General features: G+C 42.9%; 1 protein-coding gene across 3 annotated transcripts in view; it reads left to right on the plus strand.

The window, feature by feature from the left end:
* znf385c (zinc finger protein 385C) overlaps positions 1-20,218 on the plus strand; it is a 130,350-nt gene that overhangs the window by 70,120 nt on the left and 40,012 nt on the right. The window contains exon 1 of one of the 3 annotated variants that reach the window (XM_086185550.1): positions 7,759-8,073. The exons of the other annotated variants lie outside the window; for them this stretch is intronic. Within the exon in view, the coding sequence (XP_086041676.1) occupies positions 8,064-8,073 (10 nt within the window). The 5' untranslated portion in view covers positions 7,759-8,063. Of the gene's footprint in view, positions 1-7,758; positions 8,074-20,218 lie in introns of those variants that run through there. 3 annotated transcript variants of the gene reach the window in all.

Here is a 20,218-nt window from a genome sequence, read left to right on the forward strand (position 1 = left end):
AAAGTGGAATGGGTTAATGGGACGGTAAATGTGCCCATCAAATTTGATGGCAACCTGTCGATTAGATCTTGAAACGTCATGTGGCGTTAATTGTTGCGCTAAAGGAAAGGTCAGAGGGTCCCCACGAGCATCAGGTTTTATCCACTAGGCAGGGGGTCCTAAACCTTGACGTGGTCTGAAGGTGGGCCGGCAAGCTGCAGACCCCTTTTTAAAATGATTTAGCTCAACAGGGACCCTTGTGTGGAGAAACTGTGGTACAGAAGACTTTAACAAGCTTTTAATCAAAAGAAATCTGATCAAGCGTCTCTGATTTGACCCAGAAAACAAAACCCACTTCATAAAAGTCTTTACGTTTTGTTTTTTCCTTGTCTGATGTTCATGTTTTGTTGCTAATTGTTGGCTAAATGTCTTGCTTTTGCCAATTCTTTAATGATTTTTTTATGTTTCCTGTTTTGTTTTGGGTTTTTTAGACATTTTCAGTATTGTCAGGTTCTCTCCTAATTGGAATGTCTTGTTTTTGCTAAGGTTTTTTTTTTATTTGTTTGTTTTTTTGTAAATCTCTAGTGATTTCCAATTCTCTTGATTTCTCTCAAAAACACAGGGAAAAAGGCAAAAGCTAATTAGCTTAAAAAAAACCCCATTAAATTGGAGGAAAATATTCTGGAAATTAGAAAAGAATAATCCAAAAATTCTGAACTTTTTTTTTTTATTCATATTTGAAGCTGTGGTTTTAATTGTCAGGCTAAAACTTAACATTCAAAGTTTAGCGCAGTGACGCCGGTTCAGAGGACCCTCTGAAAGAGATGAAGAACAAGATTCTTTTTACTACATGAAAAGTCGGCCATTGAGCCATTTTAGTGAGATGACAGTCGTAAAGAAATTACTAGAACATCAGAGAAATCCCTCTGAAGCACTCGTCCCCGTGACTGCCAACTCTAATGTCCCTGAAACCGACCTGTGGAGCCATCACAGTGCATCTGACAGTCTGTGAGCAGAGACGACAGTGCTTCAAATCCCTGGAAAACCACCTTGAACCATGACAGATCATAATGAATTACATCGTATGAAACTCTGCATCCTTCTGAGATTTCGCACTCCCCTTATACCTCATTAAAGGATCTTTTCCACCAAGATAAAAAGGTAACGAGGTGGTCGAGTTAATCCAAAACCAAATGTTTGCTTTGCTTTTACAATATTATATAAGAGTCTGCATGAGTTTTCAAACAGATCTTAATCAGCCAAATCATCCGGTTATTTTTGGGAGCAGTTACGTCAGCTTGACTGCAGATGCTCCTGTGTTGCTTTTTTTGTTGTGTGTGTGTGTGTGTGTGTGTGTGTGTGTGTGTGTGTGTGTATGTGTGTGTCTGTTCATTTGAAGAACAAAGCAGACAATAGGATTCCCACCTGCCTTTCGTTCCCCTTCAGCTCGAGCGGTTCCCTTTTCTCCTCCTGATCTCTTTAACTCTGCCTCACCTCATCCTCATCCTCCATCCTCCACTAGTGAACCCAGCCAAGGCGACGAAACACATTGATGATTTATTTATGTTAGGGAACCCATCTTTCCTCTCTTTTCCTTACAACTCACTCTCACTCTCACACACACTCACACACACTTTTCACTCTGTCTCTCTGTGTGTTTGTCTGTCTGTTAAACCATATGTGACAGTGATGCTAAATGGGGCGTCCTCTCTCCTGTTGTGCAGGTGGCAGAGCTTACAAGAGCCACAAACACCTCTCTCTCTCTCTCTTCCTCTCTCTCCTTCTTTCTCTTTCTCTCTGTCTTTCTGTCTGTGTCTCTCTCTCCCTCTTTCTCTTGTGTGATCCAGACACTATTAGCGCCATTTTTTTCCTTTTGTGTGTTATCTGAGGCTCTTTTAGTAACGGACAGATATTAGTTTTTTCACATTTAGTCTGTTAAATAGCATCAACTCCACATATCTTAGGCACGGAGGTTTATATTTGGAACAGTCTGCTCCTTCCTTCCCTGCAGGGCGACTGTTGGCTGCTCACACTCTCACTGGCCATCGCCCACAACATTTGTGTCTTATGTAAACAGGGGAAGCCTGGTGAATCCAAACATTATGTTATCTGTACATATTTAATGGTACTGATGAGCACAAGTGACGGGCTTCATCACTGTGCCACAAAGGCGTTTCACTGGCAGCCCACTTTCTTTCTAAAGGCGTCATTACTGGTTTCCACGTAGTTTTATGAATGACTTTGGATCAATTGGGAGAACCACAGGTCACCATCTATGATACATCAGCATGAACCAGCTGTAAACCACTGTAACTACATGTTTTAAGAAGGTATTGCTGCAGCGTTTGTGCAAGATGATTCCTCGTCGGCATCTCAAATTATTATTCTAAGTTAATGAGTGTACTTCTTTCTTCTCCGCAGCTCTTATACAGATGTTCACTGAAGGTGAATTAAGTGATTAAATGATTTAAGCTCACAAAACAAAGCACTGCAAGAGTTTTACAGCCTCGAAACCACAACTCCCTTTTTTTGTTTTCAGCTTGTTGCAGTTGTATAAAAGGATCATGCAGACATGTAACAGAAAATATAATAAAACTGAAAAGAGTAAAAACTAAGACTGCAAGAAATATTAAGAAAGTCAAGAATTATCATAGTTAGTGCAGTCAGCTGTACAAGAATCACGTGTAGTGAAAGCTGGAGCCCCAGAACTTTTTACTCCACTACATTTATCATCTACTTGGTATTTTGAAGATTATACATCGAGAACTTGGTGTTATGTAATGAAGATGATGTACTTTGGTATTTGAAGCCTGAAAACTTCAAGACCAACACACAACACTTCAAAATTTAAAGCTGAACGCTCCCAAACACTGGAATACACGGATATCATGTAGACTTTTGATGCTTAACTAAACTCACTATCAGATCCACTTTTACTTACAGTACAGTAAGTTGAATTTTGAATAGATACTTTTCCTCGAATACTGGTTTATCTGTGTGTTTCTACTTTTTCCTGCTAGTATTCCTTCTGAAGTAAAGCCTATATTTTCTTCAACATCACGGCTGTAAGTGTAGGCCTCAGGTACTCTTATAGGTCTGGGCATCACACGCCATCACCCATCAGTATCTGTCTTCCCTGTCCGCCCATCTTTAAATTACTTTAGCGTCTCACTGTCAACCCCCTCAACGTTCCTCCAACCTCCTGTCAGTCTCTCTGTCACTTAGTTAGTTAGACTCTCCGTCAGTCAGTCAGGTTGCCGTCCGAGTCGTTACGCTCTGAGGTTTGTTCCCTCCCGTTGCTCTTCTATTCGTTTGTTTGTTTTTCAGAGAAGGAGTTGAGGTGAGAGAGGTTCGTGGAGAGGGAGAGCGAGGAGAAAAAAAAAACACGGGACCTCGTTCTTGTGAAAAGTTGGTGAAATTGGTAGAGGTGAGAAAGGTAGATAGAGAAGTGTTAAATTAGAGGGTAAAAAAGCACAGTTTGAAAGAGAAGCAAAAGAATTGACTTTGACTGAGCTTTTAATTTACAAAAGAGAAAGCTGATTGTTAAAGAAAAGAGGGTGAGTGAAAAGCGGTTAGTTTGGAGAGTGAAGAAAGCAAGCAAGAAAAAGGAAAATGATTAGTCCAGAGGGGAGAGGAGCAGAGAGGAGGGGGGGGGGGGGGGGGTCCAGGTGAAAGATAGATGGCTGCTGCTGCCAGTCATTACCTTGTCGAGCCACGGCAGCAGGTTGGCAGAGTGGGCTCTAATTGAAGAGGCCGGTGGCTCGGAACGGCGACAGGAGAAGCGTGGCTAGCTTTCCTCTTTGTTCATCAATTAGTGTGTCACTCATAATGTCTTGTTGGCATGTGGATGGGATCAGAAAACACCGTTTCTAAAATTGTTGCCATTAGTCACGTGTCCACGTAGCTCATATGCCCTAGCTGCATGGTGGATAGACATTCCCTGGTATGTAATTTACTGTGAGCTGGTTCTAACTTCCACAAAAGACTCTGTCTCAAGCAGGATAAAGTGGCCATTTTGTGGCCTTTGCATTAAAGCTGCAGCAACTAATTGAATAGTCTGTTGAAAGAAAATAAATTACGTTGATCATGTTAATTATCTACAACGTTTAGATGCTACAATATTGACATTTTCTGCTTTCTTTTTGGTCCATCCATCCATTTTCTACTGCTTTTCCCGTTAAGGGTCACGGGGGGTGGGGGGGGGGTGGGGGGCTGGAGCCTGTCCCAGCAGCCTTCAAGCGAGAGGCGGGGCTGTGAAGCGACAGTGCTAACCACTGCACCACTGTGCCACCTTTCTTTTTGGTCATTTATGACAAAACTTTTGGTCTTTGGTTGTTGGAATGGAAAGAAGGAATTTGAATAAGTCACTGTGGACAAGCAAAGTGTGACGAGAATTTCTTTTTTCTCTTGACATATGAAAATTTTTTTTTTTTTAAACGATCAGCAGCTCAGTCGATGGTTGAAATAATGATTATTTGCAGCCCTGGTTTGCATCAAAATCTGTTGACCCAGGCAGATTTGAAACTTCCAGACTTTCATTCCGGCTACTACGCACCAACACATCAAAAACATTCTCATCACATTCTAGCATGTCATTTGCTTAGTGGGAAAGCAAACATTAGGATATCAAAAACTGTCCCAGCTTGACCTGTAGAGTACATATTGATCAGGTCGCATCAGTGAGACACTTCATTGTTAAAGCCCTGCTTCATTCACAATGCGTATTTTGCATTTTAGGTCTTTTTCATCCCGTTGTTTGTGCAGTTTTCAGTTTAAATCAAAGTATTTGCGGGTCACTGAGCATGCGGCTGGATAAAGAGCACTTGGATTATAACGGACAGGATGCTTGAGAGTTTGTAAATTGACGTTTTTGGACAGTTTTGTTTGTTGCTGATAGCTATTTGGCGCTATTAGCTCCAAGCTATACGTACGTGACTGGCTGCTTCTGGATTCTGGAGGCACAAAGAAGTGATGAGAAAACATCTTTGTGAGCTCAAGACACTTAATTGTGTGAAGTTAAAATACAAAAAAATATTTCAGGTGAAGTATCGCTTTAGTGCAAGTTGTGATATGTGAGGACAGGGAGAAGAGGGAGGGAGGGAGGGAGGGAGGGAAGGAAGGGCGCTGTCGTGAAGCTCTGATGCCGCCACTAAAAAGATGCCACATGGCTTTGCTCTGAGCTGCCATTTCCATATTTCACACTCTCTCTTCAGGTCTTGTGCCCTCGCCGTCATAATGTCCCGCAGCACCTCACCCACACAGCCCTTCTACCTTGAAACAACTCAGTCCACCGTGGTGACATGGCTGGCACGCTGCAGAACACACGGTGCATGATAATTACAAGCCGCTCACCTCTTCTACTTTGCCTTTCTACCCCCAAAAAGCCAATATCTCTAGTGAATTAGATCGCCTACCATCTTGAAAGGGAATTAAAATCAGGATCAAATTAGTATTTCAAGACACAATATACAACAAAATACACAATATGCAATATATACAATGGAAAATACCATATAAAAATATGTGCTTTTTCCTCTCACGCTGTGATCACATTCCAGAGGCAGCTTATCTATCGGATGTAGGTTTTAGGAGCGCAGGAACAACCAAGAAATAATGAAGTTGTGCAAAGACAACACGATTTCGCCAGACTGGAGTGTGACAGCTTGACCTTCTCCTCTCTCCAGGGTCCTTCACCCATCACCGTAGCTACTCGGCTCTCAGCAACCCAGTAAATACCAGTAGTGTTAACAAAGTCCACCGTTGTTAAATGTGGGTTTAACACCCTCCCCACTCATGTTTGTTTGATCTAACAAGCTGACTCGTTGCACGATACCTCTCACACTGTTGCTCCCCCTGAACACGCAAGGATAAGCTATGACGATCAGATCGTACATTTCACTATAATACTATTTTAACCCTTGCAGTAACCGTTATCTTCACATCTCGTGGTTTTTTTCCTCAATGCAGTACAGTGCTTCCAACTTGGTGTCAGTCTTCACACAAGTTGTAGGTGATCTGGACAAGCTAGCACTTCATATTTCAGACTCCTTCAGTGACGGTGTGTATAATGCATTTTATATAAATGTTCATATGACTTGTGTTATTTTTTCCACAACGAAATACAGCTTGAGGAGCGTTCTGTATGATAAATAGTGAGCTCTCATGGTGATATTAAGCAGACTTTTTATATGCAGCCATGTTCCGGTGGATTGACCATCTTTTAGAATATAGAACAAATAGGCCAGAACAAATCATCTCGCCTGAGGCTGGCTGATGTAAAGCTCGGAGCCATTCCTGTGTTTCCAATTAGCCTTGGCGTGCCAGCCAGCAGTCTGATGGCTGGCATGAAGCAGCAGGACAGCGCAGCTGCCCCATGTGTCCTCCACTCCGCCTCAGGGGAGAGTTTCTGGGTCCACTGCTCCCTCTGTGAGTGGCGAGGAATAGAAACCTGCATCAGAGGGGAAAGGTAGCTCACACCCAGCTTAACACTCTGTCACAGGCAATATTTCATGTTGGAGGGAACTCTCCAGCAGCAATCTGATCTCTGCTGTCACCACATTCCCAGTTGCAATGTCACCCTGTGGAACAGCACCCTTAACTCCATCATTACAAGCTGATGGGTAAACAGTGTCATGGATAGATGAATGGAATGAGTCGAATTAGGCCATTCGAGGTGCAACAGTAAAGCAGATGGTTCTTTATTGTTTCCGGTTGCACACTGAGTGTCAGACAATAGAAACACATTTTTAAAAGCCTTTTCTCACGGTGGTGAGATGATGGTCAACTCAGATGGGCCAGCAAGCATTTTCACAGGGCTTGCAAGTGCAAAGAGGAAAGAGGGAAAGCAAGGGAGAGAAAAAAGGGGGAAACACAAGATAAAGACAGAGGGGCAAGTGTAAGATGATGTTTGAGAGGAGAAGAGCAGGAAGGGGTGGAAAAGAGGAAAGAAGAGGAAGTGAATTCAGAGCAGGAGAGGGGCGGAGAGGGAGCTATTTAATGCTGTAATTAAGTTCCTGATAGCACCCTGGGAGATGTTCTTTGGCGTAGCTCCAGGACAGCTAAGCATTGCACCAAGGCTCTTCAACCCACAGTCTCTGCTTACACACACACACACACACACACACACATACACACACACACATCATGTGAACATACACAAATTCAATACGAGCAAGCTCTCTCTGCTCTCTAGCCAATTCCGAAATCCTCGAAAAATGTGTCAGCTTCACCAAATGATGCATCGACAAGAGACACAAAGGAGGAGCAGACTGAAAAGAGAGGTGGCTGCTGTGAGAAATCATCACTGGCAGTCGCTCCAACATCACTCTTCCTTCGCACGCTCGTGCACACAAAGAAGCCGCTTCGACAAGTGCACACAAATCATCCTTATCAAAGCACGCATGGAATATATTCTTTTCACTCGCTTCATATTTACAGTGCGGCCATTATGATTCTGCTACCCAAAGCTTCTCACTTCCTCCAATTCCACCTTTTTGATGTTTTTTTCCCTACTCTGCGCGTATATGTCAGGCATGTGTTGAAATAGTTTGAATAATGCTGATATAATGTCATATTGCACAGGCATCAAGACTCTGAGAAAATGCCAACTAATATCCACATGTAAAGGTGCGCGATGTGACGAGGGGAGTATGAGGACGGGCTGGTGAAAGAGAGGGATGGCGAGTAGGAAGGAGCTAGAGAGAGAGAGGGAGAGAGAGCGAGCGAGCAGGCAATTACACCCAGTTTCTCTCCAACAACCCCATTCCTCGCCTCCTTCAGGCCGAGCGGAGCAGCAGCAGCAGCAGCAGGATTTTTTAACTGAGGATAACGCGCATCAGTAGGATCTGACATTTCTCGCCTGGGATTGGTCTCCAAAGGATACATCATCGCAGAGAAAAGAGTTGTCACTGTAGAGATAAGTCAGGACCAAAGTCGATACAAACTACAGGACGCCTCACACTCGCACCTGCGCGCCGTGTATGTTCTCGTTCTCTGGGGATAAAGGTGCGTAAAAATCTGCCGGGTTTTACGCACGGTAGAACGGTGAGCTCGAGAGAGACGCGGACACGGAGCCGGACACAACGATGCTGATCGGTAAGTGCGAAAACATCCTCAGTACCTGTTCACTGTTTTCCCGGAGAGGATGCGGCGCGTCGGTGTAAGTGTGGAGAATTTGGTGATGGAATATGACGGATTTAGCTCCACGTGGACAGAAGCAATGAAGGCGTTAGTGTTAAGAAATATCTGGACCTTAAATACCCATCGAACACACACACAACACACACACACACACACACACACACAAGTGGGCGGCAGAGGTGAAGTGAAAGTCGGTGTGGCAATATCTGGAAGTAGAGAAGATTGTGTCGCTTGTTGGCCGGGGTGCGCGCTGAGGCTTCAAAGTCCGTCCGTGATTGAATGTACGGAAATGTTTGAGTAACCTCGGTCACTTGGATCCATGCTAACGGTTAGTGTGAAGAACGGAACACCTGCCATAATGGACGATAGACGTTCAGGTAGATGGATCGGTGAAAACAGAATGTTTGCGTCCTGCTGCTGCTGCGGAAGCATCAGTTTAGTCTCGGATTTTTTTTTTTTTTGGTATTTGGGTTTTTGTTGGGGGGGGGGGGGGGCTACTCTTTTCTCTTTCAGGGATTAAAGTTCATCATGAGTTTTGGAAAATAGGCCGAAACAATCTGTCACCAGTCAGACAAAGAATGAAAATTATTTTTTTCTCAATTAGTAGAATAATAGAAGAAGTGAATGGAATTATTGATTTGACTGTGTGGAATCAACGGAGGTTATACATATACTAGGCTGTCTTTTCTCATACACGCTATTAATAAATTCATTTATCTTTAAGATTTTTAAGGGTTTTTTTGTCCCTTCTGCTTATTTGTTGGCAGAAATCTATCACTCAGAGGACGAGCTTAAAAGGAATGGGTTTTTTTTGTAATGGTGAAAGAAAAAGTATAAATCTCTGATGTTTCCTACTTTTATTTGACACAAAATTGACCCACAATATTCACAACAGAGGAGTTCTCTTCATTTGCATTGCGAGTCCCGTCCTAATCACATCAGAGGATGAAGATTTCTTCTGTGAGCAGTGAGCTGAGGTGTAACTAATGGACCTTTTTCACCTGAAATGCTGCCGCTGCCTCTGCGACTATTCATATCCACATTTCTGACTGAGCTTGGAGCCGTGCCTTCCAGTTCAGGGAAATAAACACAAAGAAAAATGAGATTATTACAAATATCCAAAGAGGCCTCTCTGATATTGTTCACTGACTTGGTTGTAACGGTTTCGCGCGCACACACAAACACACACACACACACACACACACACACACACACCCCTCTGGATATGATGGATATTTGGGGTGCTTAAAGATGTCGGTGCGCTCCAATGGTTTCAGCGCACACGGGCCAATGATTGTTGCAAATGGAGGCCACATTAGCATTTCTAGCTATTTACTTCTCCGCCCAAAACGCAGCCTCCTTCACCTTCCAGCAGTCAAGACGGATGCACGTGGGAGTTTAAATGAAATGCTGTCTCTCTCCCTCTCACAGCTGAGTGCTCCCTTTAGTCTGATTTCACTTCCACCATTATGGCAGGTCATGAGGGAGTGGTGTGGCCACGGTGTCCTCTTCTCACTGTGTTGTTGTTTTAGTCCTCCAGTCAGTAGAGTTGAGGATCTGGTTGGAGAGGACTCAACCTTGTCTGACTTCACTCATCTTTCTGCGACCCCCTGCCGCCACCCCCCCCCCCACCCCCCAGGCTGGGGACAGGTTGTGGTACTGCAGGAGGCCTGATTATAGGCCTGTTCCTCTGGGAGTGGGTGCCATTTCTTCCCCTTCCGCACCTTTTTATCTGCAGGATCTGAGGTGGGGGGTGGGAAGGCATGGGAAGCAGGGTTAATCTGCACTAAACAGGGTCCCCAAGCTTGATCGGGGCTAATTACATGGGGTTAGAGTTACAGTCTGTGACCGCTCAATGGGAGCTGACCACACCCTGAGAGGGCGGCTGTGAAAAAGGACTGGGAGGAGGTTGAAAAGCAGGTTTGATCCTCAGTTAATGTTTACAATTTGGTACCAATTTAACATACATTCTTGACCTTGAGACATCTGCGTCCTCTTGCCCTCACTTCTGAGGCTGCAGTTAGGCTGTTTTAGTCGGGGGGAGGGGGGGGGGGTGTTGTAAATGATGAGGTTAATGAAAAGGCAGCACTGTTAGACTGAGAGCTCTGGTCCACTTCCCACCAGCTCCACATCAGACGAGCTCGTCCTCAAGTGTGTGTTTTTCCTAAATGTCTCCTTGTGGATGAGAACGGTTTTTGTTCTACACCTCTTGACAATCACACACAAACACACACACACACACACACACACACACACACACACACACACTACAAAGACTAATGGCACACTGCTTTATTAGCTTAACAAACGCCTTAGCTGAAATGACAAATCTGCAGTCATATTTTTATTTTTCATTACCTCTCCCATCATTTCAGTTAAGACTCCAGAGAGAATGAATCTGTGATGCTGTATACATTATTTAGTATTTATTATTTCTCCTTCTGCTGTGTTTTATAGTTGTCCTGCTGGAGTAAAGTTCTATTCGACTTTTATTCAGTCGTCAATATGTGTGTGTGTGGTTCTTTTTCACTTTAATGTGCCAGTCAGCCACCGCTTCCAGGTACAGGAACGATGGGATTTGTTATCGCTCCAAAACATTTCCGCTCCGTACTTTTTCTTTCTTTTTTTTCCTCCTTCCTCTCCGTTGTTGCTATACTCACTGTTCTTGATTTTGTTTTATCTTTCCCTGTAGAGATCAGTCCAGGAGGTGAGTGAGTTTAGCAGAGGATTCTATTCATGGCTGCTCTCAGCACGTTGAACAGTATATCATCAAGCTCTGATGTTCAGTGCTTTTCAGGAGTTGTTTTGTGATAAAACGTCGCTATTCGAGCATGAGTCATATCTTCTGCTCATAATACAGCATGTCATATGGCATTGTTCTCTTGTCTGCTGGGACTATTGTGGAAAATATTATTTTTGACTATTCTCCCAATGATTTTTTTTTTGTTTTTGTATTGTTAATGCATTATTGAATGGAGACTTTGATCTGTGTATGATTGAGCTGCATCAAATCCTGATGTTGACCATTAATGTTGTATTACTCACTCCTTCCTTTTTTGTCTTTGGATTTAAAAGGCTGGCTGTTTCCAAGATTTACCAAAAAAAAAAAAATGTTCTCCTTCCACAGTGTTGTTCCACAGTTTTTAGTGACACACAGCACCAGTGTCTCCTGCTTGTTTTTTTTTTTTTAGATGTCCTACTTTTAAAAAATGAAAAACCATTGCAATCTAATTCCCAATGGGATTTACAGTATCTATAAATCATGAAGAGACGAATGAATGTTCTCAACCATTTTGATTCCACATCACATTATATTTTCCGGCATATGAACAGTATACCAGCCATTTCAAAGGTTTTTACATATGATAAATTGCAACCTTATTTACTGGACATTATTGAAATGATAAATTATGTGCAAGGTTAAAAAAAAAAAAAAGCGACCGCACATTTTGAATAATTGCTATAAACTTATAAGTTTTGTTCTTAGCTGTGATTTTAGCTGGAACTTTCTTATTAGCCTAGCATCCATCTTTTGTGGCTGTCTACAGAATGTGTTGTAAATATGAAGCGTGAGTGTAGAAGAAGAGCTCCCTGGTGTGGTTCAGTGGAGCACAGCAGATACAAACCTGACAGAAGGTGCTTTGGAAATTTGATTGCCGATCCAAATAAAATCACTACACACTATGTAACAAGTACAGAGAGATGTTCCTGATTCGGAATAACTGCACATGCTGTATGGAAGGGATATGGTGCCACCATTGATGTAAAAAAAGGGACAAATACAGCCATAGAGCTTCAGCAGACACCCTCCAAACTACAGCCTTGATACCGGACACGTCGATGACATTTCGCTTGCTCTGGCAGGCTGTTACATTCCAAGAATCTACTGTACTGCAGTATGATTGCAGAAGGAAGCACATAACAAATTCCTGTGTAGGCTACTTTTTTAGAGGAGTAAAGACGATTTAATTTCCTGAATGTAGTTAGAGATAACTGGGAAAGTAACAGGGTCCCATTTCAGGGCTAATAAATGATGTGTTATAAGATGAGTAAATTGCACTGCAGAATTGTGACTGTGCAAATTTCATCTGTGTAAAAATGTTGTGATTGGATTTTTATTCATGCATTAGTCATTAGAAGAGGTTGGAGCGGAGGGCGAGGTGTGCCGGTGTTAACCTTAATGATTAGACCTGCCTGCAGGGAGTCACAAGGGCTTCTCAGACAGGTCAAAGGTCAAACAAAAGCAGAGGTCAGTGAACTTCCTGAAAAGGTGCTAATTTCATGCTTGTTTGCTGCAACCACCATCTCTGTACCTCTGGAGAGACATTAATGCACGATCTCGGCAGTTATTCGTGTGGAAATGAGGGATTTATCATCTCAGAAGCTACATATGTCTGTTTTTGCATCTACAGCATTTGTCATATATCTACCCCTCCTTTCACCTCTGGTCCAACCCCCCCATCTCCCTCACACCCCCGTGGTGCATATGCCTGCATGTGAATGACAGTTCAAGTCATTTGATTGAAGTGACAGTGTGGGTTTGATTGGCCCGCCCGCTGAAGTGAGGGCTTCTGGATGCTTAGAGCTGCAGGCGCATGTGAGGCCCAGCGGGAGCTCTGACAACATGAGAAATGGTCCCGTGATGCACGCAGCAGCAAAACCTCACCACTTAGCCTTTCATTCCCTAGGTGCTAAAGCTAAAGATGCAGGCCTTGAAGGGAAACAGCGGCGCATCACCTCTTGGTGCGAGTGTGTGTTTTGTCTACACTTGTGAATTCATCAGTCTTCTGCAGGAAAGGCGAGCATTCAGCTGAAGAGGCTGTCAAGTCTTCCACTTGAAGGCCTGACCTTGACGTAAATGAGTGAGAAAGGAGCTAAAGGCCTTAAAGAGTTACACACTGAAGTATGAGAAAAGATAGAGGAAATACAGAAATTGCTGAAACTGGAGTGTGGATGTCGGACCTTTCAGATCACTAGGATCTGTTCCTCATTAAAACAAAAACCACCACAACTGCTGCCCTAATAAATGAACACAATAGTGTGGAGAGTGTGTAAGAAATAACATAGATATACATGTATATGTATGAATGTATATGTGAAATTGACATGACATGTTGACATCGCTGTTTTCACACGCATGCAATTAAAGAGAAAGTGAGTGAATGCGATTTGTAGAACTGGATTACAACAATTATGATGTGAGTATATGTAAATGTAATTTTTGGGGGGCACCAAAAAGCTATGCAAGAAAAATAGAATGTGTACATGATGAGAACATCTAATAATTCTGTTTAGTTCTGCTGTCCACTTACCGTTGTCGATATTTTGCTCCACACATCTGTGTGTGTGTGTGTGTGTGTGTGTGTGTGTGTGTGTGTGTGTGTGTGTGTTGGCTGGTATCTTTGACAGGAATTGGCACACTCCTTTTCGTCAGCGCTGAACTGCTTCGGAGAGAGAGAGCGAGAGAGCCTGACTGAGAATGATCAGCTCTAATGATTTTATGAGAGTTTACATGATTAATGTTGGCAAGGGAGTGTGTTTGTTAACAAACCCCCCCCTCTCCTTCTCTCGCTCCCCCCCTTCATCCCCTCCCACGCCACCCTTCCTCACCCATCTCTGTGAGACTCAGAGGGAATATCCAGTCTGTGTGTGCTGATTTTTGTAGCGCTAGCTGCCGTTCGCCACATTAGAGTGTGACAATGGGTCTCTTTGAAGTGGGTTATTCTGGCACGGCTCACAGCCCAGCGCAGAGGAGACGATGTGCCAGCTCTGTGTGCAGACAGGGGCAACTGCAGGTGCAGGGACAGACTGATGGCATAACAGCAAATGTGCACACCTGCACAGACTAAAGACTGAGGTCAACACAATAGATTTAACACCCACTTTGTCTGATCACAGACAAAACCCATGCATGCTGTTAGATCCTTCCCCCGTCATTTCATCCACCTGTCCATCCAGTCGTCCGTCCGCCCGTCCGCCCCCCCACCCCCGTTTTTTCCCTCTGTTCCCTCTGTAGGCCCAGTCCAATCAGAAAGCTTAGTTGAGCTCCGTCTCTCTCGGCTTATCTCCAGAAGCTGCCTCTTTCATTTGAGTAAATGCCTTCATTCCCAGCGCCTCTATGAGGAAGCTGATAAGGGACGTCTTTTATCCACAGCGGATAGGCTTTATCCCCCCCCCATCCCTCCCAACCTCAAAACCAATGTGGAGGCTGGTGTGTATTTATACGCCTGCACATATACATGCAAAATTACATATGAGAGATTATATTTCTAAGTCTTTCCTGTGTGTGTGAGAATAGCTGATGATTCTATGGTGTAAATATGCAGCACATCATCATGTTTAGAGCCATCGTCTCATGCTGCTTATCATTCAAATGTGACATTTCTATGATTATAATCACACGAGACGACTGCAGCCTCGCAGGTGCCTCTAATAGGGAGTGATTAAGTGGGACAAGCTAATCATCACCATGCTTCACATGTGTGTGTGTGTGTATGTGTGTGTGTGTGTGTGTGCGCGCGCGCGTGTGTGTGCATATGTGTGTGCGTTCAAGAAGAAGCTGTCTAACGAATTGATTAAGATTGCAGAGTGGATTTGTTGCCAGGCATGGAGAGATTAGTTTTGTCTGTGTTTGACTCGGTCTGAGCCGTTGCCAAATGCTGCACTTTTTTTTTTACCCTCTCCAACACAACAGAACTATCGATTTGGCCTCCAGCATCATAAAAGTCAAAGCTATCATTGTTATGCACATTTTTTTTTTTTTTTTTTGCAGAAGTAACAGAACATCATTCAGGTCATGGGATATCTAAGCCGTAATACACCACCACCCACGATGCGTCACATCAGCGTTAAGGTTGTTGAAGCAGTGGGTGCTCACTGAATTCAGCTGGAGCAGCGACACTGACCATTGTCATCAAGTTTGAGATCTGCGCAAACCTGTGCTGTAGGAAACCAAAGCGAAATGCCGCACGTTCTTGTTATTCTCAGTGGAAATGTTACATTGTGATGATGATGTAGTAAAGACCAGGTCTGGTGTAGCCACAAAAAACAAATAAAAACACCTGGCCAGGGAAAATCGTGGTTTGAGTTACAATAAAAAATGTCTGGAAGTGTTCTGACATCTCACTTAGAACAGCTGGTTTTACTGTATCTTGCCTCTGGCTCAGGAATATACGGAATATCATAAGATAATGTAATATAAGAAATAGTGTGATAATATAAGGAAGGACAGTGCTTTACTTTTGTCAATTACAATGAGTGAGTGAATGAGAATATTTGAAGGTGTGTTTTATGCTACACCCTTCAGAACATCTTAATGTCTGAATATTAGGCCTGCTTCTATTCTATGTACTTTACCGTTGTTCTGTCTCCCGTCTCCGATGGTTTAAACCTGCCTGTCATGTCTTACAGAGCAGCATAGATCGGTGCAGCAGGTGGTCCTCTCTGATCCGGCTGTAAACCTCTCTTCCTGTAGTTGTCTGCCCCAGCTCTCGACACAGTTTGTCTCCTTAGATCTGCACTCTCCAACCTTGCCCTCCCTGCTTGGGGCTCCTGCCCTCCTCTCCGGCACAAGCACAGTGTTCTCTCAAGGGACATATGAATAAAATTTGTAAAGCTGTTGGAACCAGCACCGGAAAAATACTCCTCACTGCTCTCTGCGGAGCGCCGACCTCATTGACTGGGGTTTGTTTGCTTGAGGCCAACAATAGGCTGATGGTAGTGGAATGGCAAGTGCAGAGTCAATGAGAGCGATGCATTAGCAGCTCTGCATCTATTAAAGCTGTTTGCGGCGGTTGAAGCCAGACACCACTTTGCAGGGATTTATCAAGCCGCTTACCAAAGAGAGGTGATTGAATTCATTTGCTTACTAATGAGAAGGGATTGTGAATTGAACACTTCCCCTGCTACACTTCCACCTGTTAAAACCGTTTGCTAATTACTACAATCAAATGCGTTTGTTCTCCATTACAATCAAACCTCTTTTTGTCACCTCATCAGCCGCTTCCTGTGCCTTTTTGGTAGCCGAGCTCGTTTCATATGTTGTTGTTTTGTAGGTTCCAACGTGCATGAGTGGGAAAATCTGTCTGATTTATGTTGAAATAAATCTGACTATCTTAAAACAGCATAAATGTGAGCTCTGTTGCATTCAAATGATTCCCCGCCGGGGTCATTTTTTTGGACACAAATCCTGTTTTTGTTGAGGGGATTTTTTTTTTTCTTTTTGCATGATCCTTTCCAAAACACTCCAGTGTAATCAAATCTAATCAAATAACTGTGTCAGCTCTCTCTTCCTCACAGTCAATCAGTAAAATAGATTTTATTAGAAGTAATTGTTCCCTGTTTGATGTTCATGATGTCTTGATTAGTGCTATTCTCTGGAGTGTTGTTGTGGAGTGTATGCGCTCCTGCTGTTGTTACGGCCAGATTAACGTTAAATCCTCTTTGTCTAAGCAGACGCCAGCAGACGCACTAGAGTGAGTTAGCGGAGGTGAGCGCTGTCACACTGGGGCTACCAAAGGTCAACTGAACATTAGCCTACCTGTATCTGTGCTGTATGAGAGGAAATTATAAGAAAGTGTCTCTGCAAAAACAAGGATTAGATCTGAAAGTAGGTGTGATCAAAGGTAAACTCATTTTCTTTATATAATATACTAATATTTAATCAATTATGAAGAAATTAACTACAAAATTTCATGCAATACACTCCACGATGTCTTTTCAGTCTCACTTGTAGCCTGGTGTAGGCCCGAATATATCATACTAATCCCACAAACCTGTCAGTAACTAATGAATAATGATACATCACAACAGATGTTGAGATTGAAAACATCTCTCACACTAAAGAAAAAGTGTAAAAATGTGCAGTTAGTGGTAATGAATAGTTTTGATCAAGAGTGTTGCTGCTTATGTGTGTTTGGCAAATTCATTTATTTTATTTATTTTTTGATGATGGGCATTGTACTTGTACTTGCGGTAAAATCCTCCTGATGTTTCTTTGTCTGTTTCCTCGCGCTTCCCTTCCGAATTCATCGGCGAGGATGATAAAATGATGAGTCCGAAATCAACTCATCTCGTTTCATCAACGGAAACATAAAAGCTCAGCCTAAAGACAAGAAGCTGTGGATCCATTTAAGCCAAATAGCGTAGTTTTTTTTGTCGTTAAACATATGGTATAGTCCAGGATTAGATGCCACAATCGATTTGAATCCAGCAGCAACTTGTGAGAACCAATCAAACACAGATTTGTCTCTGATCTAGAGCTTTGGAGGCAGGATATAAAACCTGTCAGCAAGTGTAAAGTCAGAGCTACAATCATCGAGTGAACAAGGTACATTTAATAAGCACGTTGTGTATTTCTATTTCATGCTGTTTTATACTTGTACCACATTTCAGATGGAAATATTGTTCTTTCTACTCCACAAATTTATATGGCAGGTTTAATTACTTTGCATATGAATGTTTCACACTCTGAATGATACAAAAAAGCTTTTTGAATAAACTTATTCTTCATATCACTTCTTTCACACCTGTGGGGCTGATGTGATGTCCTACGAAAAAAAGCCTTTTTTCATGTTTATGTTGATATTCTCTCCCCCCCCCCACCCAAAAAAAAAAACTTCTTTGTTCAAAAAAATGTTAAAATAATCTGAGTATAAAGAACAGAGGAAAAAGCCCCAAATCTGAAAAACAGATTTGTATCAGAACCTCTAATTGATCCGGTGCCCTGTTCGTAAAATTCTTTTCTAAAGTAATTTAAGCTAGTTTCACTCCAGAAGCTACAACAGTAACATGCATGCTAACATGATAATGCTGCATTATTAATAATGATGTCATACTGTCTATGATAGACTAAAATACGGTGTATCAGTTGGATAAACCAAATTTAACATTTTTTCTACTTATAATTGAGTTATTTAAGGTGACACCAAAAAGTGTGTTTTGCCTTTCAAGTATTCATTAATAAGAGTCTTGAGCTCCCTCCTGCATCGCGTCTTTGTGACTCTAGAATGTAGACCAGGCCAACCACATGTATTTAGCTTGAAGCAAATGGCACCTCATCGCCAGTGACGACAAACAACTGCAAAACCGTCCAGAAATGTCAGTTCACAAACTGTCAAGCGTGTCACCCGGTTTGGCACTGCCTCCGACAGGAGTGGACCAGCTTGACCAACTGGAGAATTCAAGTGAACCAACTCATTCACACTCGTTCATGAAGTGTTTGTGGATTACTGAGGATACAGCCGGATAAAAAAAACACATGGATTATACAGGATGAGGCATTTGAGACTTTGTAAACTGACAGATTTTTGGACAATTGTGATGTTTGCAGTTGGTGGTATGGGGCGGTATTAGCTTAGAGTGACATCATGTCACATCATGACAGAGGAGAAGATTCTTCTCAGCAGCTGAGAATCGAGATACTGACATGAGCAGCGGAAACGTCACATTCCTGCCATTCTGACAGCAGCAACAAGGCTTACCGCAGGCAGGCAGGGAGGAAGTTCACCTCACATGACGAGGACTTAATCTAGTATGTGTGCCCAATTTACAAACTTCTTTGTGGGTGTTCATCCATCCTAAATGACCCTAGAGCTTATTTTCTGTCTTTTCATCGCGTCATCTCCATTACGTTCTCTTGATAAGTAGTAATGCTTTGGTGCTTGAGGACACTTCAGCAGCTTTCAATCGAAATGAATCTGTCTTTGAGATGTGCCAAGGTCTCTGTGGATGCACAACTGAGAAAATGGGAGGCAGGGCAGTTATAGAGATGGGCCATTTGTAGCTGCCGTCTCAGAAATGTGGTTCCAGTCCCGCGTTGAAACCAGAGGGGACAGCTCACTATATCATTCAGCTGTTTATTTTTCCTGAAGCAGGACTTGGCCGAAAGCAAGAAATGTCTCTTTCCAGTGTTGCCTGAAGGTTAAAGCCGTGCATCATTCTGCAGAGAGCGTGCGCGTCTGTTTGCTTTGCATGCATTCTTGTGTGCGCGCGTGTTCATGCAGATGTCCACATCAATAAGGGTGCATAAATGGTGGGTTTATTTTTGAGCTATGTCGTGTCACAGGCTATTGTTCAGCCTGAGTGAACCAGACTGAATTCCTTTAATCCAGTTTGGTATTTCATCGGTGTTCGACTAAACAAACTGGATGGGTTGCCTGTGGTTTTTGACAACATCCGCTTATTTCCAGCCTCTGCTCTTTCTCTCTCTCTATCTCTTCCTCTCTTCATCACTCCTTGTTTGTTTTCAGCATCACTCCTCTTATTATTTGCTGCTGTACCTCCTTGAATCTAATTTGTACTTGAGTACACTCAACGTGGCGTTTTTGCACCTTTAGTTTGTTTGCTGTGGTTTGATTCAGTTGAAGAGTGAACTTGTAATGTTTTCCCTTCGTTTTATACTCAGAAACATCCAAGCAAAACCCAAATATGTCACGACACGACACGGGAGAATGTTCACGCTGAAGTTACAGGACCGTAGAGAGATGACAAATACATGAAGAAGGTCCTGTGCTCTGGACTACCGCATACTTCTTCTTCTTCTTTTTTTTTAACTTTTTTTTTTTCTACTGCAAATGCTGTTGTGGTCTGCTGCATCCAACAATGAAAAGCACACTTGGTTACAGAAGCCGTTTTGGTTAGCCTACCTTTGTTGAAGAGCTCTCGACCCAGTTTGACACTCGACCAAACAAAAAGACCAAGCAGGAAAAATGCATCGGAGTTTAAATCTAGGGGACTGAAGAAGGAAGGTGTGACAACATTGGGAGTTTATTTGTGAGACGGCACATTTTTACTCACTACACCGGTTCTGGGAGACTTCTGAGGGCTTTACTGAGGAAGCAGGAGACTCATCTGCTGCTTACTAGTGTCTTTCACAGACATTATCAGCTGTGCTGCATCTAAATCGATTATTTTAACTACACTATTATGAAGCACATAGATTTAGTTTCTCTTGTAATGCCTCTGATACAATATGGTATGGCATTTTTTAAAAAATTATTATGATATTGTTATTTTATATGAAAGATGTCATTTTTGCTTTCCCCCGGCGTGTGTCTGGGGGGACTCCCGTGGTCAGTGAAGCGGCTCCACTGCTCCATTC

The sequence above is a fragment of the Aulostomus chinensis genome, chromosome 18 (genome assembly GCF_037954235.1).
Source record: "Aulostomus chinensis isolate RoL2024-O1b breed Wild chromosome 18, RoL_Achi_v1.0, whole genome shotgun sequence".
In the NCBI taxonomy this organism is placed as follows: domain Eukaryota; kingdom Metazoa; phylum Chordata; class Actinopteri; order Syngnathiformes; family Aulostomidae; genus Aulostomus; species Aulostomus chinensis.